Source organism: Vitis riparia, chromosome 9 (genome assembly GCF_004353265.1).
Source record: "Vitis riparia cultivar Riparia Gloire de Montpellier isolate 1030 chromosome 9, EGFV_Vit.rip_1.0, whole genome shotgun sequence".
Lineage (NCBI taxonomy): Eukaryota > Viridiplantae > Streptophyta > Magnoliopsida > Vitales > Vitaceae > Vitis > Vitis riparia.
Window position 1 is genome coordinate 16,939,923 of NC_048439.1, and position 27,399 is coordinate 16,967,321.

Consider the following 27,399-nt stretch of genomic DNA (forward strand, 5'->3'; position numbering starts at 1 on the left):
TGGATCAATCTAAACCTGGTGACAATCAAATAATATATGCTAGTGGTATCAATTAAACTAAAAAAGAATCCACATTTATGAGGAATAAACGCATAAGATACTCATAAATAAAATGTCAACACAAGAGGAATTACAAATAAAATACATATCAAAGTCTTCACAGTCCTAAACTCCTCATATGAGTCTAAAAGACAAGTGAATCATCCATTATTCTACTGGTTGAAATATATTTTAGGACTACCTCCCTTTATGAAATAATGTCTCCAATGTAGTGAAAAAAGAAATTATATGTGTTTGGTTCCACCATGGTATTTATCTCATCCTTCATAAAAGTCATCAATTTTGTTGATTCAGGTGGAGTTAAAGTTTTTTCACAAGAAGCAGGCTTATCAAGGTCTAATTAAGTATTCATGTAAGATTCCCCTTCAATCTCAAAATGACGATAAGGAATTTGGCCACATTTGCTTCTACATAATTAGAGACCTTGTGAAGAGGCCTTTAGTGGCACATTCCCACTAGGAGGTAAGTCACTCCCACTATCTTTCACAATATCAAGATAGGCTTGTAATTCCCTTTCCTCGCTCAAAGATTGTGTTGTTTCCTCTTGCAACTCACAGAATTCAAGACTTTTCTTTTACTTCACTAATATTAAGAAAATCGTTTTCTATAAAATCAACATTATGTGACTATTTTTCAAATAAAATTGGAAAATTTATTTGTATATTTTCACCCTTAACATAAGTGTTTATTTATTATTAGTTTTTTTAAGTAATGTCAATTTTAAATTATATCTAAATGTAAAAAAAAAGCATTTGGATAAATTATATAGAAAAATTTATTCATTTTTTTTAATAATTAAGAGAAGGTTATAAAAGTAATGTTCAATAATTAAACTCATTTAAATAAGATGTATTTTTTTTCCTTAACTAAAAAAATATAAAAAAGAAGTCTCACATTTTTTATTATTTAAATCCCAATAAAACCTCATTACTTTTGTCTTTTTTTAAGATAATTAAGTCCTTATTTTTATCATCAAATTAATTTTAACAATTGTCTTAATGAAATACATGGGGACTTGGCAATGATTATAATGATCAACATTTAACTATAGCATAAATAAAAAATGATGGAGCCATGGTTTACTTAGTCATGATCAAATTGACATTTCAATTTTTGGTTGAAATGATGTTCACATAACATCATAAACAAATCATCTATATATTATTAAAATTAAAATTTAAAGAATATTTGTAAAAATAATTTAAAAAAAATAAAAAACTATCTAGCCCTCAATCATCAATTTTTAATGACCTCCAAATGAGAATTTAAAAATAATTATTTTTTAAAATATTCAAATATTTGAAAATGAGTCTCAACTATCCATTTCCAATGACCTCCAAATAAGAATTTAAATATTTGAATATTTAAATATTTGAAATCAATCTCAATGGTCAATTTTAATGACATGGAAATCAAAATTTAAAGTGATAATTTTTTAAAATATTCATATATTTGATTTTTTAATAACAGGATTAAAACCCACGTGATAAAATGGGATGTTGTCAATTTGAGATGATAATATTATTTGATAATTTGGATTTCATCCAATTCAAATGCCAATAATTGATTTAATACAAGCCTCCTCGCTTGTTCAAATAAACTCATCATTTTACAATTTATGATCATAATTGAATCATAACTCATAAGACATCTTCCATTTTCTCTAGTAAGTTCCATTTTTTAATACACATCAATAAAAGGGTTATAAAAATTTTAAAATTTAAGCATAGATAATTTTATCATCATTTTATTATGATTATAGTAAGTGATTAATTGTTAATAAACCGTAATATTTAGAATGCATTTGATAGTGTCGTTACTTAAAGTATTTTTAATGAAAGTATTTTCTCTAAAAACGTTTTTAAGAAAATAATTTATCAAGTGTTTTTCTAGAAAATACTATAATTGATCTTTTTAGCAGCAAAAGTTATTTCTTTTCAAAAATATTTTTTTTGGCTAAAAACGCTTTCTAAAATTACTATCAAATAAACTCTTAGAATGCATTTGAGAGTGATTTTAGAAACCGTTTTTAGTATTTCTAATACTTGAATGATAAAAATTTTCAAACATTAGAAATATTAAAAATGCTTCTTAAAATCACTAACTCTTAGTTGTATAGGTAGATAATTAAAAATGATACTACATATAATGCCATAATATTTAGAGTTAGTTTGGTAGTGATTTTGAAACACTTTTAGAACTGTTTGATACTGATTCTAAAAAAAAAATTTAACTTAAAATATGTTTTTTTTTTTAAAAAAAATTAGGTATTTGGTAATTTTTTTTTTATAGAAATACTTGATAAATGAATGATTAGTTTGATAAAATTTAGGAAATATTTTTAAAAATTTTAAAAATCACTTCTAGTATACATGGATAAACACTTAAGAGGTAATTTTCTAAAAATATTTTTAGAGAAAATCCTTTATCAAAAAACATTTTTTGATAAAATTAAAAAAATACTTTAAAAAGTGGTGTTGGAATATAATCACTCTTAAATGGAGGGCTTTAGGCATTATTTAGATTTTATTTTTTTAAGTTTAAAAAAATATTTATTTTTTAAATCATATTTTGTTAACAACGTAGAAATACAACTAAAATTCATGATTTTACTAATAATTCCGTACGACATGAATTACATGCCAGGCTTTCAAAACAAGGACAAGCCGACAACGAGAAAAAGAACCGCAAGGTAACCGTACAAGTTACAACTTGAGGGAAATTAGAAAGAAGAGCAGCCACAAGTGGGTAAACAATTTACACAGATATTCACTTTCTCAGGATGACGTGGCGTCACGTGATTGGATTACGAAGGCACGTGGGGAGAAAACTTACTGGAGCGGATCCTGAAACTCCTCAAACTCAAACTGACTTCTACCCATTCAAATTTCTTTCTCTTTGCTTTGGTCGGTTCCTCTCAGGCCTTAAACGACGTCGTTTGTACGGGAATACCCGCTTCTCCCCAACAGCACCCTGAAATGCTCCCTGCTTCCCACCTGTCATCTCTCTGTTTTTCAATCTAGGGTTTCAGAATTCTTCAGTGGGTCGATTTCATCCTGCGCTGGACGATCAAGGCTCCTGATTCAGTTTGCGATCAGAACCCTAGGTTTCTGAAACGATCAACGACGTCATTGGAGGTAATCTTGTATATATATATATATATATATTTTCTGTTTGGTTTCTTAGAAAATGGTGGAAAAGGAAAATTGGAGGTTTTAATTGAGGGGGAAAAATGGCAATCAACTCTGCTGAGTGGTTTGTTTTCTTAGAAAACGAGATACGGAAATTTGTAAAATAAAGGAAAGTAGAACTTTGAGTTTTAGGCGATTTTGTTATTTTTGTTTATGAGAATTGAGAACAACTCAACAAAGCATAATAGTTGTATTCGGTCCAATTGAGTCAGTTTTTCTACCGTTCTCAGTGATGAAATTTTTTGGTTTAAGATTCTGATTTTTCTTTTTAATTTCATGTTCCTACATTTCCTTGGGTACCAAACGGAATCTAAATAAATGCAGGATTTCCTGAATGCCCGGCCTGAATAGTTGTGATATATGGATTTTTGTGTTATTAACTGAGCAAAGGTCTCCAAACCGTGTATCTTTTCACCATATTTGTTGAATTGGAATGATCATTGAGATTTGCACTTTGAGGGCAATGTCAGATGAAAATTTTGTGGAACATCCTTAGTAAATAAATTTGTGCATTCTTGATAGAGGACCATAGATTTTCTTTTCACTTTCTTGTTTCCATCTTGATCTCATTTCTCTGTTGATTGCTCTTTTTTTTTTTTTTCTTTGAAGTTTAATTTTTTTAATATTGCTGTCCATCATTTACATGTTAATTATGGTTAATGTTAATCTCAATTTGTCTTGGACCTTTCTCATATTGTTTTTGTATGTGTCTTGAATTGTTTATTTTGGTTGATCTTGTAGCTTGTTCAATAGATGTGGCAATCCATTCTTATCACTTCTTTAGGGGACACTAATATCTGTTTGATTATAGTTCTGGTCCAAAATGATCGTGGAAAATATTATGGAACCTTAAAAAAAGTAGCTTTGGGAACTGCTGGGGTTGGGTCCTGGTTTGATAAAACATAATAAGAAAACATGAAATAGTCAATCCCTAACTAGAAATTACCATTTCAGTTGGCAGGTGGAATGTCATTCCATGTTTAAAACCCACACACAACAAGATGGGTTGGTGATATAGGCAAGTTAGATTTATTTTTATTTTTTTCTCTCTTAATAATAGTTTTGTTTTGCCTTTGTCACTTTGTATGCAAAATTTCCTGCCATCTTCTAAGCATAGTTCTTTTTCTTCATAAGTAGGATGTACTGTTTCTTTTTGTATTTATCTGATTTTGTCTTTTTCTTTTTCTTCTTTATATATATATATATATGTATGTATGTATTTATATATATATGTATATATACATATTATTTTTATTATTATTTTGGGTTTTTGTTGTTTTTTTTTGTGCTGTTAGTATTGGGTTTAGTTGAAATCACTTTTAATGTCAGAATCTCATATAAAAAAAGGCTTGTTTTTAAGGACCAAATGCTAAGATGATGATTTTAAGATGCATGGCACTTTTTACCATAGGATTGTATGCTTACCAATCAATGGTTGGTCCATCTTTGTAAAGAATAGACCAATGAATTATTGGCATAATTATATCTTGGTTACTCTGATATTATTACCATTATTTAGTGGTAGTAAGTGCCTTCCTGATATAGTTTTCTATCTCATGATTACTTAAGAATTCATTCATGTAATAATAATAAAAGACAATAATAGTAGTAGTTGTTATCGTTGTTACAATTATTATTATTTTTACTATTAGGAGTGGGTTTATTCATGTCTTGTACCTGTCTCAGCCTTGAAAGATTTTCATTAATGGCGGATCTCAAAGAACGCCTGCTGCCACCAAAACCTGCATCAGCTGTGAATCTTAGAGAAGCGTCATATCGACCAACTGCCTCTGGGCGTCAGCCTTTTCAAGGCATGGATTTTCTAGGACTGAAGAAGCGTGGCCAAGGTGTTCGATCATGGATACGTGTCGATGCATCGGGAAATTCCCAGATTATTGAGGTTGACAAGTTCACTGTTATGCGCCGCTGTGATCTTCCTGCTCGTGATCTTCGCCTACTAGATCCACTGTTTGTTTACCCCTCAACAATTCTTGGTAGAGAGAAGGCTATTGTTGTAAATCTAGAGCAGATTCGATGTATTATCACAGCTGATGAGGTTCTGCTCTTGAACTCCCTTGATAGCTATGTATTGCAGTATGTGGTGGAGTTACAACGGCGATTGACAGCACCTGCAATGGGTGAGGGTTGGCAAATGGAAGATGCTGACTTGAACCGAAGGAGAGGATGTAGCAATTTTGACAATGGGTTCGTGAACACATCACCTGATTACTTACCTTTTGAGTTCAGGGCTCTTGAAGTTGCCTTGGAGGCAGCTTGCACATTTCTTGATGCTCAGGTATGTGCATGAATTCACCAAATTCTAGGACTTAATTCTGTGTGTATGCGTTGGTGGTGGTGGAAGTGTGGGTCGGGTGGGGGATGGTGCTCCATGTGTGTATTGACAGCCTACTAAAATCAGTGCTGTCGACTTAACCAGGATAATTTCACCTCACTTGAGGCAAACCAATTGTGATTGTGGAATTTTTATGGTATACCTTTTTGATGCATAATACCCACCTTCAAGATTTTTATGTATTAGCTTCAGTTTACACGTCAGTCATGTACAGACATAGAACCAACTAATTGAAATTTATGTAAGTTTAGAACCCAAAGCTCAAGTATCGATTAAGGGTATGGTCTTAAACACTGTTGCCGAGTTGAAATTTTGTTGCTTAGCAAGTGTCAACAATCATGGGATTTTATGGAGTAAGAAAGGTGCAAAACCATGACTTTGTATTGGTAAATGTTTATCTGTGTGCATTAGTTAGGTTTTTCTCAGTACACTCTTATATCTCAACATTTTAAACTATCTAGGGCCATGCTTGCTTTATTTATTTATTTTTGTTTCTTGTTAAACCAAAGACTAATGTGGCTTTTTTCATGACCTGAATCCATACTTTTCTTTGTATTTCTTTAGCTTTGAAAAATGTTTTTGTACATAATTAGAAGGTATATACGGTGGCATGGTGCTTCTTCAGGATTCACATAAAAGATGTTATTATTGCTCTATTCTAAATCTCATGGGCAGTGATTGGTGAATGGTCTTTAACAAGGAATATCTTGACACATGTGGTAAAGGGTTGGGGAGGGTTTATGGGAGGTTTCAAGTTCAAGTCCCAATGGGGACAAAATTTACCTATCAGAAAAAAAGAAAAAAAAGAAAAAAAAAGGAAGGAATACCGCGGTATCTACATTTAGTCATCTAAATGTCTCTTTTGTTGGTTTTAAGCAGTTTATTCATAGCAATATGCATTACCTTGAAAAATGGTTATGTACATTTATTAATGTGGGGCCCACATGTGTAAGCCAAGTTTGTTCTTTGTCAACCCAATTTGAGCCCCACTATACCTGGTCAATTGTAGGTTGTTTTGTTTATTGACCTTAATTCATGAACCTAGCCAATGGATAGCTAACTAGCTAAAGTTTAAATCTTAATTTGCAAACCATGATGACAAGAAAGGCTTGCCAGGGACAGAAAGGAAGAGTGGAAGAGGGTTTCATTTCTTTAGTCATCATAGTTTGGCTTCTTTAGTCTTGGTTTCTGTATCTTCAGTTTTCAGAATTAACTAAGCTACATGCCTATGCCTATGACAACTTTTTCATAGGCAACCATGCAAAATGGTTAGATCCTACTTGAACCAACCTGTCATGGGAGGTAAAAATGACCCCAGTATTGGATTGATATTGAAGCACCTTTTGTCTTCTTTCCCACTTAGCTGATCTAGGCACATAATGGGATCTGCCTCCACCTGACATTATTTATGTTAAACATCTTAACTTCCAATTATTTGAATTATGAACTGCAAGTGGTGGCACTTAAAAGCCAGAGTAGGAATGTCTTTTTAGTGTTATTTGTTTTTGGCTGTGTTCTTTTGTTTTCTTTTGTAAAGAGGCTACCAAAAAGAAAAGAATGCTTTTCAAGAGGTTTCAACTTTCAATGATCTGGTTCCCATGGGGTGCTATGATAGATAACCACAGATTCCTATTTTTGTGGTTATCTCTATGAGGGGGATAATAAGTCTTAGTTTAGGTCTTTTCAGTTTTTAAGTGCCAAAAGTGCTTGTTTGACTGAAGGCTTCTCACTGCCATCTTAAATTAAGCAAGGCTTTGCTTTGGTGCTTTGACTTATTGAAGTGTTTGGAATGCACTTGGCAAATCAAAGAACCACTTAACCTTTATTCATGAGCACAATTCCAAAATTCTAAAGAAAACAGCAGAAGTTAGTGTCTCTGTATGAACCTTCACTGAGATAGCTCATATGCCTTTTTACTCAGATTCACAAGAAAACCCAATTACTGATGATACATAAGGTTTTCAATATCCATAAAATTAAAATAAAAATAAAAATGTCTTAGTTAGTTCCTTCTTTAATGCTATATCTTCTTCCACCTACTTTGTTCATTTGTTTATGTAAACTTCATTTTGGAAATCCAAATTCTCACCAAAATTAAAGGCCTTTGAATAGCTTGTGGCAAATCAGTAGGTCAATATCAATGATTTTCTCCAAACAAGAAGGTCTAACAAAAACTTTTAGCTCAGAGTGTTATGTTATGTGCAGTGGGGAATCTGTTGATCATGTTCTTTTGTGGGAGATTTTTTTTATCCCTGTGAGTTCTAGTGAGTGTTGTCCTATCCAATTTGAATTGTGTAGATAGAGTTTCCATTTTCGGACTAGTACACACCTGTTTTCCTTTTTTTATCAGGCTTTGTATAGAGGCTTTTGTACTTGTCAGAATGATTTGCCATCCTTCTTTGTATTTATTATTTCAATATGAAATGGTTGTTTTTAGTTAATTAATTAATTAGTATTTTTTTTTTAAATGATTCTTCAAGATCCACATAAGTTGATGCTTTGCTAACTACACCTGGTTTGCAAGAAAATAGTTGTGGAAATTTACTGAAAACATGTGGAGATATTCGTTGAACCTTCAGTAAATGCTAAGCGGGATCTTAGCACACTGCTGTAACTTGAGCACACAGAACACTGAAACCACCCTTGGAAATTAATAGGCTGATTATCAAAGAGCTCTTATGTCAAGGTTCCTTTTATTTGTTGAATAAATATGATTTATTTTTGAAGTTGCAGTATGAGGTTTTTGCAGGAGATGGTTCTAGATTGAGACAGCTACTTGATCCAAAGTTTCTGTGAGTTGTACCTTCCTAAACAAGTTCTCAGACATAAGATTTAGAAGAGGTAAGAAAAAGACCTAACCAATTCTAATCCATCAAATAGTAATCCAGAACCAGATGGAAGGCGGGCATGGGAATTGAGGTCCAAAAACCATACAGGGAGTTTAAGTCAATGAAATGATTTGAAATCAAGCTTAATTTTATCTAATATAATAATAGTTTCTTATAACCACCCCCCACCCTCAAACCAACAAAAAAAAGAAAAAAGGAGGGAGGAATCAAATGAGAGAAACTTGTATAGAAGATATAATTAAGTTATAATGAATATGAGTGCTGACTGCTGGAAAAGTTTTATATAGATTAAAAGAAAATATTTGGGAATGATGCTATGAATCATGACAGGAAAAAGCTTTGGGAAACATGACAAGAAGGTTTATAACAACATTTCTTTCTTGAGTTTCCAAGTGCCCTAAACATTTTTCCCAAAGCATAAAGTGTTTCAGAAAGGTCTCACTAGAGTTTCCAAAAATTTACTGACAAGTTCTAATAAAGGGTAACCAAGAACTTTGTGAGGACTCTGCAATGATATATGCTCTTTGGGAATTGCTATCTAGCCATGAAATTACTAGTCAAGGTTGCCATCCTAATGGGTCTGAGAGATATGTTGCTTACCTGTGTTGGTTCTATGCTAGATACAGAGATTGGGTTACAGTTGTACATAGGAAAAAAAATGCAAATTTGGTGCTCTCACTATGATAAAATGAGAGGGAGTGAAGTGTTTTGGAAGTCAGGTCCAGGATTTGCCAAGAGAACAAGACGTTTTTCTCCTAGGATTTTTTCCATTGAGAAAAAGGTGACACTTTGAATACACATTCATGTTGTACCTTCTTTGCTACGCTACATAATCTCCAACTTGGTGGACAAGCTCTAAATTGCTTGGCTATGACAAGAAAGTGAGGAAGTTGTTGCATCGAATGCAACATTGTAATTGTCTGCTTCTCTTGTTCAGTCCTCAACCTGCTATTACTCGTTTGAACCATCCTACCATTACTTGCCTTCAAAACATTATTTTAGGTCTTATTTCTTGATTACTGGATTTCCCTAATGTCCATCATGGATTGGTGATGTTGGTGTCTTTTGAATGCATTTCTTGCAATTTTCATTTAGTGTCCTTACTGGTGTTATTCATTGCCTTGCAATAGATGGCAAGGCCATCTTTTCCAGCAATATTTCTTCCTTTATATTGAAATCCTAACAGAGTTTGAGGTTGTGGGGTTGGTGGTAGTTAATATTACAGGTTACTTCACATATACTTTTCAGGAGTTTAATTATGACATCTCTTTGAATTCTATATTATTAATAGAGGCATTTTCATTCCTGTGTTAGCTAGTGATAGGCTGATAGCTTCATATTTGATGTTACAAGCTGGACAGGCATATGTTCTCCAACTTTGAGATAGTATCATGTTCTTGCATTTGACAGTTTTTATATGAAGTGCAGAATATTTAGGTAGGAGACAAATTATAATAGAAAATAGAAACTGGATGCATGGAACTGCCACACATCAGAAGATGAATCCACATAAAAGGTGGCCAGGTGAAAGAAAATTGCTTGAGAAGATAAAATCATGTAAAAAATGAAAATAGTAAGTTAGCACTTAAATGGACTGTTTTGGCTACTGCTTGTCTCCTTGTCCACTCAACTTCATTGAACTGGGGGTTTTATCTTTCTGATGATTAGACATCTGTTTCTCCCTTTTAAAAGGAAATTTCTATAATTGGATTATATGTGGAAGGAGCCAAAAGAACCAACAATGTAAAAACCTGTTGTTGAAATACTTGGTGAAGATCTTTTTAACCGAATATTAAGCTTCTTGACTGTTTTTGTCAATTGAAATTAGAGTGATTTTTTTTTTTTTAATTCATTTCATTTCGTTGGATGAACAATTCACTTCTGCTTGCACATCAATATCATTGCTGATCATGCATTTCATCGTAATGTTTCTGTCATGTGCTTTTGGTGACTGGACTTGATGCTGCTCCCTTTTATTTTCTTTATTTTTCCAAGGTCCAAAAAAACTAATAATGGAGTTCCACATTCTGTTGCAGTTACAAATTCACAATGTTGTTAAAATATTTAGTAACAGAAGTATTTCTTGGACTAACATGAAGTTTCTCAATTGCTTTTGACAACTGGAATTAGACCAGTCTCATTTCATTCACAAAAGGAATTATATCATGTATACATTAATCTCTTTACAGATCCTGCATTTAACTTGTCTTTGTAAAGCATGTGTTCCTGTTGGATACTTCTTGCTGCATGTATCTTATCCGACTTATTTATTAGATGGAAAATACGAGAAAAGCTATACCAAGAATTGGTTCAATTGAGCTGCTAGTGTTCTTTATTTATATGTTGATACAATAGCTCGTTTGATCATGCTCCCACTTGTCAAAACTTAGATTATCTTAGCAAAGTTGAACTACCAAACCTTGTAAGTCATCTGATCTAGGCAATTATCCTAATCAATCAGGCAGCTGAATTAGAAATTGAAGCATATCCTCTGCTGGATGAACTTACATCAAAGATCAGTACCTTAAACTTGGAACGTGCACGTCGATTGAAAAGCAGACTTGTTGCTTTGACTCGAAGAGTTCAAAAGGTAATACATCTCCACATTTCATCTTCTTTGTGTCATCAAAGTAAATGGTTGCCAAAATCAAATTTCTTTCTGGATTTTATTGGTATAGGTTAGGGATGAGATAGAGCAATTAATGGATGATGATGGAGACATGGCTGAAATGTATCTCACCGAGAAGAAAAGGCGGATGGAATCATCATTCTATGGTGAGCAGTCTTTGATGGGATACAGATCAATTGATGGTGCACTCTCTGTTTCTGCTCCAGTTTCTCCTGTTTCTTCACCTCCTGAGACACGGAGGCTTGAAAAAAGCTTAAGCGTCACAAGAAGCCGGCATGAAAGTATGAAGAGTTCAGAGAGTGCAACAGAGAGTATAGAAGAGTTGGAGATGTTGTTGGAAGCATATTTTGTTGTCATTGATAGCACCCTCAACAAGCTAACTTCGGTATCCTGCATCTTTCTTTACATTTGTAGACCCTTGTCTTTTAATATACTTCAGGTGGGGTGGAGAATTTATTAGTTAGTTTCTTCATGTCGTTTCAGCTGAAGGAATACATTGATGACACAGAAGATTTCATTAACATTCAGCTGGTACGTGTTATTTCTTTCTTATATGTTTGGTTCCGAGAAAGTATTAAGAAAAGAAAAAAAAATTGCTATTAAAAATGATTTCTCATATTTGATTTTACTATGAAAAATATTTTAAAAAGTAAAGATAATTAAAATTATTTAAAAACTTGTGCAATTTCAAATTATTTTATATAAAACAGTAAAATAAATGAGTTTGAAGTTGCATAATTCCTTCACTTCTTTTTTCCTTATATTTTTCTTCTATATGTTTTTTCTCTTGCCTTTTCCCACAAATTTTCTGAGAACCAAACATAGCCTAAAGCACTGTTCTAAAACTTGACAAAACATGTGTCCTTTATATGTTGGGTGAATCTAATTGAAGTGCACATGAGTTGATAATGTGCATGAAAAACACCAAATTAGGGTATGAGTCTTGTTACCCTTTACTAAATGGCAACGGAAATTTCATTTCACAGACCAAGAACCCTAGAATGACTTTTTTTCTGTGGTGAGTGTCCATTTTATCGCATTGGAACAGCCATGGTCATGATTTTCATATTGTTTGATCTTTTAGAGAGACATTAGACGTATCTGTTATTTTGCTCACAGGATAATGTCCGAAACCAGCTGATCCAATTTGAGCTACTACTCACAACAGCAACTTTTGTTGTTGCCATCTTTGGGGTTGTAGCAGGCATATTTGGTATGAATTTTGAAATACCAATGTTCGATGACCCGGGTGCATTCAAGTGGGTTCTTATAATCACAGGAATATGTGGAATCATTATATTCTGTTCATTTGTGTGGTTTTTCAAATACAGAAGACTCATGCCGCTGTAGATGGATAGTGAAATTGCAGTTAGGAAAATGGAAAGAATATATTTAGTATTACTATTATCATCATCATCATCATTGTTGTTCTTGTACTTTTGTAGATCAAACCAATAATTGAAAATCAAAAGATGGCACTCTCAGAGCAATTCTTTCTGGTAAGAATTTAGATCTTCATTGTTTTTTCCTGTAAATTATTACATGAAAAGTTGCTCCTAATTCACACAGGCAGGACTTCCTGGATATGCCTTTCTCTTTTTCCCTTTATATCCTGGCCTGTATGGGATTCAGGAACACTGAAAGGAATTTGTAAGTAATTATCAGAAGAAACCCTAAGAGAGAGATAGAGAGTGTTAAATCATCTCATTCAAAGAGTCCATATTTCTGAGTTGATGGTTCCTTGTATGGGAGATTTTGAGAGAGAGAGATGCTGACGGTTCCTTGTATGGAAGATTTTGAGAGAGAGAGAGATGCTGACGGTTCCTTGTATGGAAGATTTTAAAAGAGGATAAAATAAGTTCAAATGATTAAAAAAATGTCCCATCTTTTGGAAGATGTTTCATGGTGATGGTTAAGGTTCAGCTTCAGCTTCAGCTTTCAATTAACAAAACTAAAAAGACCAAAGGCCTAAGTATTGATAAATCAAAGTTGTTGAGCTCACTCATAATGCACTAAAACTCTCTCAGCAAAGGACACCAAAAACAACTTATTTCCGGCTATTCCAAATTCCAACTGGAAACAACCTATCCTATTTTTGGTTCATTTTGATCTACTTTGACATAATGAGGGCAAATTCTTGCTTTTTTTTTTTTTGTTTTTGTTTTCCTCTACCTTCCAAACATGGAATAGAACTTGTGCCAGCAGCCCGAGGCCTTTCTCTGTCAACAGGCTCATTATGTCCTGCAAGTGTCATAACTGCCCCATAGGCATCACAAAAGCAAAACGCCCAGCAATAAAGCCCCAAAAATGAGAAAAAAGTCACCACCAATAATTTGGATCATCTGATTAATGATAATATCAGCCATGCTAAAAAATGATCTGCCAGCTTGTCAAATCAAATTCCTATATAGGAAAATTTCAAGCAATTTCTACTTCCCAAACCAATTTTGAGTACCACTCAGAAAACATTCCAGTAATGCAACTCAAAAAACAACCAAGAAACAGAAGCTTATCTGCAAATGTGCTTGTATAAATTTATTTGTGGATCATGAGAAGCCAGTCTGTTGTGCAAGTTCTTAAAAAAAGACGGGCCAATATATCTTCTAACCATCACAATCGTCTCTTTAAGAAATTATGCCCCTCATGGCAAGCTTTCAAATATCATTTTTATCAGATGATGAACTTGTAGAAAGCCTTGCCCTCCTTGCTTTTTCAGCTCTGTCCATGTAATCTTGATGAGAATCTTGCTTTGTTCCTTCACAAGGAGAAATTTTTTTTATTAGATTCAGGTAGGAACTAAAAGTAGCACAATTCTGTATATGAAAACTACCAGATAGGCAAACCAACAGTTGTAAGTAAAATGCAGAAGCACACAATCATATAGAGTAAAACACTCAAAATAGAGCTGTTGGTGTTCTACAACACTAGAACCGTATCACATCTTACAGGCCTCACAATTTATATTTGAGAATCAGTCAATCCAAAAACTGAAAAATAAATAAACAAAAAAAAAAAAAAATTTCTTATTGTTTCCCCCCCAGTAAACAAGAATTGGAATGCATTTCATTTCTCATCTGAACCATACTGATTGCTACCCCCCATATCAGAGGAAGACCAGATTTGGATGAGTTTGAAATGGTTCAGAGACTCGGTGATTTGCATGTGGGCCTTTCTTTTATATATTTTAGGTTTTGCATCTGGAGTTCTTTCTTCTCTTATCTAAAAAACGATGGAGAAAGAGAAGAAAGGCATCGATTGTATGTGGGAACATCATACAGCTACAAGAGAAAGGATATACAGAAGAATCTGAAATGAAACTATTGTGTGAATGTATACTGCCATGGTGTTATCCAAACATAGTACCTAGTTCTCAAAGAGAAGGATGTTGTGCCTTCTACTCAAAGTTATGACAAATTCATGGGGCTCTTCCTGAATAAAAAATAATAATAAAATAAAAAATTGAAATTTAAAGAAAAAACTGATGATGATGGATGTTTCCAAAAAGATATTTAAGTTATGAGAAGAGGAAAAAGGTGGATCAGAAAGTAAAATAATTTATATGCAGTAGGGAAGAAAGGAGACTAGAAATAAACGAGTCTTGATTTTGGAATAACGACCCCCTTTACCTCACCCTTTACACACACTGTCAGCCATTTGGTAAAGCCAGTGGGCCGGTCATCTCTAGTTAAAAAGGGTTAGGAAAGAACTACTATCAACGTTAGTGATTGCTATAGTAAAATTCTCTAAATTGGCATCTCGAGACTCAAACTAAAGGTAACTGCTCCTAAATGAGAAACTATGGTACCCTTGCCATTGGTACATGCATCCAACCTACTCACATTGGTCATATGCAAACAGGGAGAGAAATATAATGCATTATTTTGGCAGAAGGAAAATTAACCAATGAATTGTATATATACAAGGAAAAAACTAACCACTAGTATGAATTTTTAAGTGCAAAAAAGGGATAGGAAATTCTTCCAAAATGTACAAAAGCTGATCAAAAGAATAGGGGGAATGAACTTGTTGAAAATAATAAGACAACCATACATTACCTATCAAAAAAATAAGACAACCATACATCTCGAAAATATAACATGAACATGTAGTACCAGTTAGAGAAACTCTACTCTTCTTAAGGGGGTAAAAGATCCCTATGAAAAGAAACTTGGCCCCTAGTTTAGCCAAATGACCTGCAGCATGATTAGCAAAATGAGGAGACGAAGAGAAAGCACAACCCAAGTTGCTCGCAGCATCTAGAATTTGGTGAAGCCACCCAGCATATTTCCAAGGACCTCTTTCCGATTTAGACAACCAAGATATTACAAATAGCATAATCTTGTTCCACCCGTAAGTTAGAGAGATAAAAAACCTTGGCTTATAGTAAACTCTCTAAAAAGAAGCCAAAATCTCTGCCTCAGTGTTGAAGCCCTCTCATCAGCTGGTTTTGGGAAAGCTGCCAACACTGTATGACTATGGTCTCTAATCACACTAGCAATTGCCAATTGAGCTAGGTTACCTAAAGCACATTCATCAAAATTTAATTTAAATGAACCCATTGGAGGCAGAATCCAAATTGGAACCAACTCTCTATGCAGTCTCTTTGACCGCATGACAAGTACTAATCAAGTTGTAAAACACTTGTAGGAGTAACCTCAAAAGCTACGGTAGTAGGGGCCTAGAAAGAGGAATAAAAGTAAATCAAGTCTCAAATAGTCTTCAAGGTCCTCCATTTGTCTTAAAAAAATCCTTGTATTTTTCTCCTGGCAAACTATCCAGATGAATATGAGACAAGCAACACTCCCGGACACCCTAAATGAAATAGCCATCATATTAGTCACATTTCTAAAGGGAACCTAATATAACCCAACTACTCTTAATGACCATATGTCAAAACCCCAAAGTTATTGGAGATGGTAAAAAATGATTATCGATCAACTCTGCACCCCTGAAACACAGTACCAGTCTAGATTAAGGGCTCTGCAAGGCCTTCTCACTTGTAGCAAATCATCGGTATTGATCTTCTTATTACCCCCACCTATGCAAGGACCTTAATCTGAGATGGAACTTCAGATTTTCAAATCAAATTTGCTCAAAAAGAAGAGGTCAAAGTCATTGGTATAGATAGACATGAGAAGAAAGATTTTACGGTAAATACATGAGAACATCAATGACCAATTTTTTGTATTTGGGAAGGATAGCCATATGCACACAAAAATAACAGAAGACATGAAAATGTCAAGATTCTCAATTTTCGAATCAATAAGTTAAGGACAAAAGTTAGAGTTCCAGAAATACGAAGAAGAAGAGAAACTGAGAATGGAGGAATAGGGAAATTCTAGCTTTCATTACTTTGAAAAGGTTTGAAAATCGAGAACAGAATGATCGATCTTTATACCACAAGTCTTTCTAAAAATGAACTTAGCACCATTCCCCACTGAAAATGAGTATGAGTAGAAAAATCTGAGAAAACCAGTGAAAAAGTCTTCCAATGGCAACAGTGTGACTACCTGATTGTAATGTTGGCACCCCAACCTTTAGAGTGTAACTTGTAGATACTCGAGACAACCTTATGTCATGAAGCATTGCTTTCTTTGGGAAACTTCTACAGTCACTACCCTAAGAGAGCTTAACTCTCAAAGAAATCTTACTAACCCAGGTTTCTCCTCCTCTTTAGGATTGCACACTTAGTCTCAACTAATAAGGAGGTCTCTTTTACCCTCCTCATTCTTGACAAAAGAAAATCCCTTCACAATTTCTCGATCTTAGAAGACAGATTGGAATCTTGAAAACAAAAAAATAAATAACTAGTAATGTGGGACAAATAAGACTACACAAGGGTTATTTTACTACCTAAGGACAAGAAGGCTTTTTTTCAACCATATAATGTCCAAGAAATCCTATCTATCACCAAATCCAAAAAAGGGTATCCTTAAGGTTCCCTCTAGTGAGAGACCTAAATATGACAAGGGCTAATGAGAGCCTTTACATTCTAGCAAGGTAGCTAAACTTATTATTTGATCATGGCTAGTTTTGATTCTTGATAGTGCACAGTTATCTAAATTTATCTTCAGACCCGATATATGCCAGAGAACTGACAAATGATTTTAGTATTTGCAAATCTTTTGTACCAGCGCTTGAAAAAAAAATGGTATCATCTACAAACTATGAGTGCAACATGCTAATGCTACTTCTTCCTAACAAAAAGTCTTCCAAAATGCCACTCTTCAACTCTTGGCAGAAGTATCCAAAAAATCAACAGCAATGGTAAAAGAAAAGGGGAAAGTGGATTGCCTTGTATTAACCTATTTAGTTGCTTTAACCCAAACTTTGGCACTTCGATTTCCTAAAACTGCAAAACTATCAGAAGATAAACATTCCCTAATCTGAGTCCTCCATCTTTTACAACACCTATTTCTTTCTGATATGTGAACTAGCCCGATCCACATGATCATATGCCTTTTGTGTTTTCTCATACATTGCTTTATTTGCCACTAATTTTGCATTTTCTAATGCGACATGATGAAACTTTGGTCATAATTTTGTTCAAATTTATCACCAAAATGCAGTGTTTGAAAAAACCAAACTGGTGATTGAACTGAAAATCCTTATTCATCAAAATGCATGAACAAGACCCTAGTTCATCAAGGGTCTCTTCCAATGGAAACTCCTTCAAAATCACTTAGAAAGCCTCTCACAATCCAAGGGCTTCAGGCCAATGTTATTCCATAAAAATTTTATCAAACCAGTAGAGCAATGTTCCTCAGACATAAGTGCACCTCTATTACAACCACAAATAATTTTGAATGAATCTTTTGATGATCTCTAATGCCTACCATACCCAAACAAATGGCATAATCAAATTTATTAAACATGTTGGGGAAATTACCTTTTGAAAATGACATAATAAACTAACAAGTATCCTGTAGGAGTTGTTCAAAACTAATGGCAAGAAAAAACCTAAAACAAATTTGAGCAGAAAACCTCTTCAGATATTCAATTTCAAATCAATGAAAAAATTAATTGCATCATCTTGGATTTATCACAGCAAAACTGATTTCCAAGCAAAAGTAATTACATAAGCCAGGTGTGCACAATATATGTTTCAACTTTTTGATCATTAATTGTACATCTTGGAAAGATTGTTCTTACCAAGGGATTGCTGAAAGGGCGATTTGATAATCTTATATGCAAGTTGAGAGTACAAGATATTTTCAAGCCAACTTATAGGAGAGTGTTGATAGATTTGGTATAGTAAATTAGGCAAGATTGGTGCCTCAAATTAAGAGAGATTTTTTAAATTATCTCCTATAACTCTAATGTTCATTTTTAAATATAGCAATTCTTATACTAGGACTAATCCTTAACCTAAAATCCCTATGTATATAAGTGTTGCAAATAAATAGAATTGTAAACTCTAAAATTATCATGCATGACAAATACAAAGAAGATATTTTCTCTACACACAAGAAATTATAGGTTCTTTTACTAAGCTCACTAAGAATTTTAACAAAAACTTTAATACGTTTGAGGTAGATAAAATTGCATTTTGAAAATTGAATTTGATTTGACAACTTCTACTAAAATCCAAAAATAGAAAGATGGATATCCTAAAGAACGTCTTAATATGTTTCCTTGTATAATCTCTACATGTGACTAAATAATTTTGTTGGTAGAAATCCCTTATCCATCTTTCTATTTGATTTGACAACTTCTACTAAACTGGTGATTGAACTGAAAATCCTTATTCATCAAAATGCATGAACAAGACCCTAGTTCATCAAGGGTCTCTTCCAATGGAAACTCCTTCAAAATCACTTAGAAAGCCTCTCACAATCCAAGGGCTTCAGGCCAATGTTATTCCATAAAAATTTTATCAAACCAGTAGAGCAATGTTCCTCAGACATAAGTGCACCTCTATTACAACCACAAATAATTTTGAATGAATCTTTTGATGATCTCTAATGCCTACCATACCCAAACAAATGGCATAATCAAATTTATTAAACATGTTGGGGAAATTACCTTTTGAAAATGACATAATAAACTAACAAGTATCCTGTAGGAGTTGTTCAAAACTAATGGCAAGAAAAAACCTAAAACAAATTTGAGCAGAAAACCTCTTCAGATATTCAATTTCAAATCAATGAAAAAATTAATTGCATCATCTTGGATTTATCACAGCAAAACTGATTTCCAAGCAAAAGTAATTACATAAGCCAGGTGTGCACAATATATGTTTCAACTTTTTGATCATTAATTGTACATCTTGGAAAGATTGTTCTTACCAAGGGATTGCTGAAAGGGCGATTTGATAATCTTATATGCAAGTTGAGAGTACAAGATATTTTCAAGCCAACTTATAGGAGAGTGTTGATAGATTTGGTATAGTAAATTAGGCAAGATTGGTGCCTCAAATTAAGAGAGATTTTTTAAATTATCTCCTATAACTCTAATGTTCATTTTTAAATATAGCAATTCTTATACTAGGACTAATCCTTAACCTAAAATCCCTATGTATATAAGTGTTGCAAATAAATAGAATTGTAAACTCTAAAATTATCATGCATGACAAATACAAAGAAGATATTTTCTCTACACACAAGAAATTATAGGTTCTTTTACTAAGCTCACTAAGAATTTTAACAAAAACTTTAATACGTTTGAGGTAGATAAAATTGCATTTTGAAAATTGAATTTGATTTGACAACTTCTACTAAAATCCAAAAATAGAAAGATGGATATCCTAAAGAACGTCTTAATATGTTTCCTTGTATAATCTCTACATGTGACTAAATAATTTTGTTGGTAGAAATCCCTTATCCTCCACCTTTTTTTTTTCTCATTCTAATTACTTTGTTACAAAAACTTATCCAATTTTATATTCAACAAATACCAAAAGGCATCACGTGTTGATTTCAAAAACCAGTATTGCTTATTTGTTTGATAATTGATAACTAATAGCAACAAAGCAACAATGCAACAACCAACAACCAAATACGAAGCTCACCCACATGCTTCCAACTGATGAGTAATAACTATAGGCACTTTCTTTAATTTATTCAGGAGAATTGCACAAGGCCAAGTAGTTACTTCAACCAGATGATCAAACCAAAGGTTCCGATTTAGGTATTATCACCCCTTAAAGAGGCACTATCTGGCAACCAATTTGATTGCAACATAGCATCAAAGTCAATTAACTATACATGTAATATCATCTCCTATCCAAAATCCAAAAAATTACCCAATATCATCATCTCCCCTCACTTTAGTAGCCTTTGTTTCCCCGAATCCTAGCTCTCATGTCAACCTGCAAACACAAATTCACTTTCTTTATTCAAACCAAGTTGTTCTTGATAAATAAAAGCCCTTTCACCTTCATGGACAAACTGTTAGCCATTCCAATATAAATTAAAAATGTTCTTTTGATAGATATTATCTGTTATACAACACCAAGAAAAAGCACAAGCACAATATACATCAATTCTACATAATAAGATTTCCAATTCCATCATTACTGGTGGTGACACAGATAAATGTAGACAAAGTAAGTGAATCAAAGATGATGAAAGAGTAAATTTAGAAGGGCTGAGAGTATTGAGGTAGAAAGAAAAGAGAATTTTGATGAAGAAAATGTACCATTTGGTATTATGTACTTCTCAATTGAAATCCAAGTGTTTGACTACATTTTTCTTTTCTTTTCTTTTCTTTTTTATGCCTAATAATTTTTTGAAAAAGCACCTAAAAGAGCTAGCGCAAGAATCCTTTCAACTAATTCTCTGCATTTTTTGAGAGGGTATTTTAGCACTTAGTCAAGCTTCTTTTTATTTTATTTTTATTGAATTGAGTTTTTAAGCATTAGAAAACACTTCTAGCCCTCTCAAAGCCACTTCCAAATGACCTCTAAGTTTAACCAATGTTGCAATTTGAGCGGTTTAAAAAAAATGGAAAATAGACAAATTCAAATCAAAAAAAAAAAAAATCCACAATCTCTTTCATCCAGAATATGATTGTGGTAAATGGCAAAAGAACAACCATGATGGAGATGGATCATTCCTAAGTAGCAAGAATATAAACAGACATGACAAATCTTGAAAAACATAGGGAACCAACCCATGGCAATAAGTAAAGATATAGTTTCTATAGTAACAATTGCATAACCAAGTAGGAGCAAGGAAAGTAGAGTACAGGTGACTATATTATTATACATAGGTAGCACCACTCTATTATTGTATAAGAATCCTGAAGACTGCCTTTAGCTCTGTTTAAGACCAATTTCGGCCTTTACTACAACTATATTGCAACTCTTGACTTTCACAACCAATTCTTGATCTTCAAAAAAATGGTTTTTGACATCAACATTCAATAAGTATATCTTCATTGATATTAACAAATTATTTGAATGCTGCCATTATCATTGACATCAAAATTCACCTTCATATTTCTCCCTTGATTCCACCTGACGCTTGTGAAAATATAAGTGAGGGAGAGAACAAAAGAGAGATGGATTTTTTTTTTGTTTTTTTTTTTTTATAAGCAAAAGAGAGATGAATTTTCTAAATGAAATAAAAAATCATGATTTTATTGAAAGAGGTGAATGACAGTAGAGATTATTGTGAATTGTCAGTTCATTTGTTGGATTGAGATCATTTCGTTAGTGTCATCTTATTGGTTTTGTTACTAAGTTTATAGAAGTGATATCTGAATTTGAGGTAAACTAAGGTTATCCAATTACTGGAGTTAATCTCCAAAAGATTTTGGTTCAGAAATTGAACCATGCAAACATCCTGCAAGTTCTAAAATGCCACCTAAACCATTTCCAAACCATCCTAAACACTATGTCTTGCTCACTCCACATTCTCACTAGATGCACATACAACAAAAACATCAACCAGGTAAATTACTAAGAAAACCATATCCATGTTCTGGCCATGATTTTTTCCAAATCACATGCATGTTGTTTGATATCCAGCCTGTGTATTTAAAAAAACTTTCTAATCATATCCAAACAGAAGAAATAATAAACATTTAAGCAGTAAAAACCACTTGGTGCAGTCTAGGTTAAGGTGATGTAATGCAACAGGGGGGGAAGGAAAAAGGAAAAACTACCTTTTAACCTATATAATGGTGTTTACAATAGATGATTTATGCTTATAAGCACTCATGCATGCTTGTCAAGCCATTCTTCAAATAGTAATGAACATCATCCTCATATGCTACCACCCAAGTGAAAATAAAAAAAACTGAGCTTGACATCAAGCATGAACAAATGCAAGTTTTGCCTAGATGTGCAAAGTACTGTTACCTGCATGCAATAACATTTTGAAGAGCAAGAACATGTAGGAGCTAGAAAGTTCGCCCATAATCAAAACTAATTTCAATCAAGGAAAATTTAGAGTCCAAAAATAGAAGAAAAAACTTATAACAATGACATAAAACAGTCATAATTTTCATAATAAGAAAAGAAGGGAAAAACATGCCTGGCCTCTCTTGCAATTGAAATATGTTTCCCGTAGTCCCACACATTCACTTGATATCGATGGGCTTTTCTCTCCACAACATTCCTTAAATGATCGCTTCTCAACCTAGACAAAGCAATTAATACCTTAACATTCAAGTAAAACACCACATACATATCCAAAAAACTATCCAGCAAACCACCAGGGGATTTTTACAAATTTTTGGGTATAATAGAAGAAATTTAGATGCTCAACTGGAAGGGAAGTTAATGGAGTCTCACTTAAAAAAAAAAAATTAATGAAGCATCGTTTTAAACTACTTAGTGCAAAAGATACCTAGAATGTTCATAGATTGATTAAATTGTCCCTGTATTCTTTTTTATATGGAGGTATGCTTAACAAACCCACTAACTTAAAAAAACAAAACAGCAAAGCAACTTTCAAAATCCCCAAAAGAAAAACGTTGAAAAATCTTAACAGAACTTGTTTAGAAAGAACAACTAAAAAAACACCCCATTAGTTTGAAATGAAAACAAAAACTTTCTTTAAGTCTTTATTGCTAAGTACTACTAAATTTTTTTATAGAAACCTCTACTACAAGGAAAAAAGACTTTATAATAAGTAAATAGGACTAAAACATTCAGCACATGAATAAGAAATGACAAAACCCATGCTCAAACAACTACCGAATTTTCCTTATTACTAAATAAAAAGATGCTCAATGATAATGCCAATCACCCAAAATTTACAAAATGACACAAATGCCAAGATATTTCTACCATTGTCCTGCATCAAAGGTTCAATGAGGTTATTATGAGAGTTGGAGGGTCTCATTGCAATATTTTGTTTTGACACAAAATTGCCAAAGGGGGAGACTGTTTGCGTATTCGTTTAGGTTCATGGGTTTGTTCCATTTCTTATGTGTCTGATGCATCATATTTATCAGGATCTAATCAATTTCCAATCAACTTCGAGCAACTTCAAAGTTGATAATTCTTGAGGTATGTATGCATTTGGTGTTATTAAGGTTTAAGAAATGGCTCTGAAAAATCACAAGGTGTTCATTTTGGAGAAAAAGACGAAAAACAAAGTTCAAAAGACAAAAACGGGGTAGGACATTTGCACCTCCTGAAGGAGAATTCAAACATCCTATAGAGCATTCAAACGCCAAGTTGGGGAACATTCCATACAGGAATCGAACATTCCCTTTGGGCGTTCAACTGCTGGCCTAATTTTTTGGTGATTTTTATTTCATCTTTCATATTTTGGGGGGCATTTTGGTAAAATTGTACTTAAAATTGTTTTCCAAGTCCATACACTAAGTTTTTTTTTTTTTAACCTTGATACTCTAACTTTCAACTTTTTTAGAGCAATCTTAGAAGATCTTTTTGGCAAGAAAAGGTATTCAATCCACTAGCTACAGCACAAGGTTGAGGTTTCCACTAAGGAACACGATATGTTGCATTAAGGACGTGAAGGAGTGTAAGTGCTGGCTGGTATAAGACCCAAGGAGTAGACGCACTCAGATAAAGTAAAACTGTGTACATGCCTTTTAGATTTAGTGGATTATTTGTGGTTGATCGACCATTCATGATTTTTTACATCTACAGAGTTTCTAGGAAACTTAATAGATGGTTTTTCCATGTTAAATCTTGTGTTTCCTGTGTTCGTTTGATTTTATCTTTCAATGTGAGCATAATTGAAATCATTGAAATTATAAAAACCAGATGAAAAATTTTAATTCAAGTGTATCTCACTTGGACCACTTATAGACCTCCCCTTTAGGTAGTTCTGTTAATCAAGACAAGAACTTTCAAGGGCCTCAATGTGCTCAGTTGGTCAAGTCAAGTTTTGGGGTGTACGATAGAGGCGCCCAGTCTTGGGTTCAATTCCTCTTGCTGATTGAATGCCTTGGATTACCTAGTCTTGCTTGTGCAAGTCCGGTTAGCACCCCAAGGTTTTGGGTCCACATGGAGGGTCTGAAAAGGCTTGCCATGGAAGGTTCCTTAGTTATCAAATATACTAAACATTCAGACTACATACCTCATTTCTGGCGACTGGACAGATTGTACAAGCTACTTTACCTCAATATGTCATTACGACCCTTAAAACTCCAAAATGCATTATTAAAAAAACCAGACCCAAACCAGAGGAACACATATTAACTAAATCCTATAATAAGGATAAAGAAATAAATGCATTTTATGTACAATAACATTGAAATATGTGGTTTTTAGTATGATAATTAGCAATCCTACACAAGAAGCATCCATTTTCTTAGCATTTCCACACTCAAACTGGAGCTTAACCTCTTAACAAGCCTAAATTATTAATTATTTCTTAACATTTGTGCAAATTGAAGTTCAAATGGATTTTCTTTCACAAACCCTAAAACAGTCTCAGCATTTTTACAGTCGAATTGGAATATAAATATTTTTCTTCCAAAAACGATTAAAATGTTTTTTTTTTAGCATATATACAGCCAAATTGGAGTCCCAATTTTTTTTTTTCATAAGAAAACTAGAGAGTAAAATGGTCTGTTAGCATATTCATACAGATAAGATTTCAAATGATTTTCTCCTAAAAGCCCTAAACCCTAACTTATTTTCACAGTAAAATTGAAGTTTTAAATGATTTTATTTAATAAACACTAAACCCTGAATCCATTTCTCGAAATTCTTACACTCAAATTGGAGTGCAAACCATTTTTCTTTTAAAATAGTTCCCTAGCGTTTTCTTTATACACTCGAACAGGGCTCTAAATACGATTTTCTTTTATAAACCCTAAACCCTTAAAAAGTATCCTAGCACTTTTACGCTTAAATAGAAATTCAAATGTTTCTCTTTGAAAAAAGCCTCAACCCTACAACAATACCTTAGCAATTTTACGCTAAAATTGGAGATCAAATCAAATTATTTTGTTCTAAAATCCCTAACCCTAAAAAGAGAATCGTTAATACATGAATGTGATGTACAAAATATATGTGGTTCCTAACAGAATAGGCAACAAAGCTACTTTGCCGACCACTGCCACTAAATCACCACCCCCCAAAACCCTAACTGTAACCCTAGAACAGTTTGAAAAAGAATCATACAAGGTATTACCTTAACACAATCGGTTTCGCTGAGGCATTTTACAAGCTCCATTGCCAGGCCCTTGCAAGACTTCGACATTTCCAGATTTCTCCTCCTCGATTTTGCCTAGGTTTTTCAGCTGTCACTCTGAAACATAAGGTTCTTTCAGTTCAAAACGGTGGTGTTTCAATGACTCCATAGACAATACCACCTTGAGTTTAAATAAGAGGTCAAAAGTTTGGCGGATCGATTTTCTGTTTAGCTTATATCTCTCCTGGGTTTATAGAAAATGTTCTTCATTGCCCTTTGCCCAAAATAATAATAAAAATAATATATATACATAAAGAAGAAAAAGAAGAAGACAAAATAAGATAGATACAAAAAGAAACAGTACATCCTACTTATGAAGAAAAAGAATTATGCTTAGAAGATGGCAGGAAATTTTGCATACAAAGTGACAAAAGCAAAACAAAACTATTATTAAGCGAGAAAAAAATAAAAATAAATCTAACTTGCCTATATCACCAACCCATCTTGTTGTGTGTGGGTTTTAAACATGGAATGACATTCCATCTGCCAACTGAAATGGTAATTTCTAGTTAGGGATTTGACTATTTCATGTTTTCTTATTATGTTTTATCAAACCTGGACTCAACCCCATCAGTTCCCAAGGGCCAAAGCTACTTTTTTTAAGGTTCCATAATATTTCCCACGATCATTTTGGACCAGAACTATAATCAAACAGATATTAGTGTCCCCTAAAAAAGTGATAAGAATGGATTGCCACATCTATTGAACGAGCTACAAGATCAACCAAAATAAACAATTCAAGACACATACAAAAACAATATGAGAAAGGTCCAAGGCAAATTAACATTAGCATTAGATAACATTAACCATAATTAACATGTAAATGATGGACAGCAATATTAAAAAAATTAAACTTAAAAAAAGAGTAATCAACAGAGAAATGAGATCAAGATGGAAACTAGAAAGTGAAAAGAAAATCTATGGTCCTTTATCAAGAATGCACAAAATTATTTGCTAAGGATGTTCCTCAAAATTTCCATCTGACATTGCCCTCAAAGTGCAAATCTCAGTGATTATTCCAATTCGACAAATATGGTGAAAAGATGACGGTTTGGAGAGCTTTGCTCAGTTAATAACACAATAATCCTTATATCACAACTATTCAGGAAATTCTGCATTTATTTAGATTCCGTTTGGTACCCAAGGAAATGTAGGAACATGAAATTAAAAAGAAAAATCAGAATCTTAAACCAAAAAATTTCAACACTGAGAGCAGTAGAAAAACTGACTCAATTGGACCCAATACAACTATTATGCTTTGTTGAGTTGTTCTCAATTCTCGTCAACAAAAATAGCAAAATGGCCTAAAACTCAAAGTTCTACTTTCCTTTATTTTACAAATTTCCGTATCTCGTTTTGTAGGAAAAACAAACCACTCAGCAGAGTTGATTGCCATTTTTTCCCCCTCAATCAAAACCTCCAATCTTCATTTTCCACCATTTTCTCAGAAACCAAACAGAAAAAATATATATATACAAAATTACCTCCAATGAGAAACCTAGGGTTCTGATCGCAAACTGAATCAGGAGCCTTGATCGTCCGGCGCAGGATGAAATCGACCCACTGAAGAATTCTGAAACCCTAGATTGAGAAACAGAGAGATGACAGGTGGGAAGCAGGGAGCATTTCAGGGTGCCGTTGGGGAGAAGGGGGATTCCCGTACAAACGACGTCGTTTAAGGCCTGAGAGGAAC

At 33.4% G+C, this 27,399-nt stretch overlaps 2 protein-coding genes across 3 annotated transcripts; one reads left to right on the top strand and one right to left on the bottom strand.

Moving 5' to 3' along the window:
- Positions 1–2,936: 2,936 nt before the first annotated feature.
- LOC117922684 (magnesium transporter MRS2-1-like) lies at positions 2,937–12,797 on the top strand. 2 transcript variants are annotated; one of them, XM_034840864.1, is made up of 6 exons: positions 2,937–3,197; positions 4,938–5,547; positions 10,915–11,043; positions 11,132–11,467; positions 11,566–11,613; positions 12,528–12,797. In XM_034840864.1, exons 2-6 carry the CDS (start codon positions 4,957–4,959, stop codon positions 12,591–12,593), a joined length of 1,170 nt encoding a protein of 389 aa, XP_034696755.1. In that variant the 5' UTR covers positions 2,937–3,197; positions 4,938–4,956; the 3' UTR covers positions 12,594–12,797. The 2 variants fall into 2 exon arrangements, with proteins under 2 accessions (XP_034696755.1, XP_034696754.1); XM_034840863.1 differs by having other exon boundaries at positions 12,202–12,585.
- A 593-nt stretch (positions 12,798–13,390) lies between these two features.
- On the bottom strand, positions 13,391–27,394 carry LOC117921429 (cytochrome c oxidase assembly factor 5-like). Its single transcript, XM_034839277.1, has 5 exons — positions 27,191–27,394; positions 25,647–25,763; positions 22,563–22,667; positions 20,327–20,392; positions 13,391–13,837 (listed from the first exon to the last, which is right to left on the bottom strand). The coding sequence occupies exons 2-4, from the start codon at positions 25,713–25,715 to the stop codon at positions 20,351–20,353; spliced, it is 216 nt and encodes a 71-aa protein (XP_034695168.1). The 5' UTR covers positions 25,716–25,763; positions 27,191–27,394; the 3' UTR covers positions 13,391–13,837; positions 20,327–20,350.
- Positions 27,395–27,399: the final 5 nt, after the last annotated feature.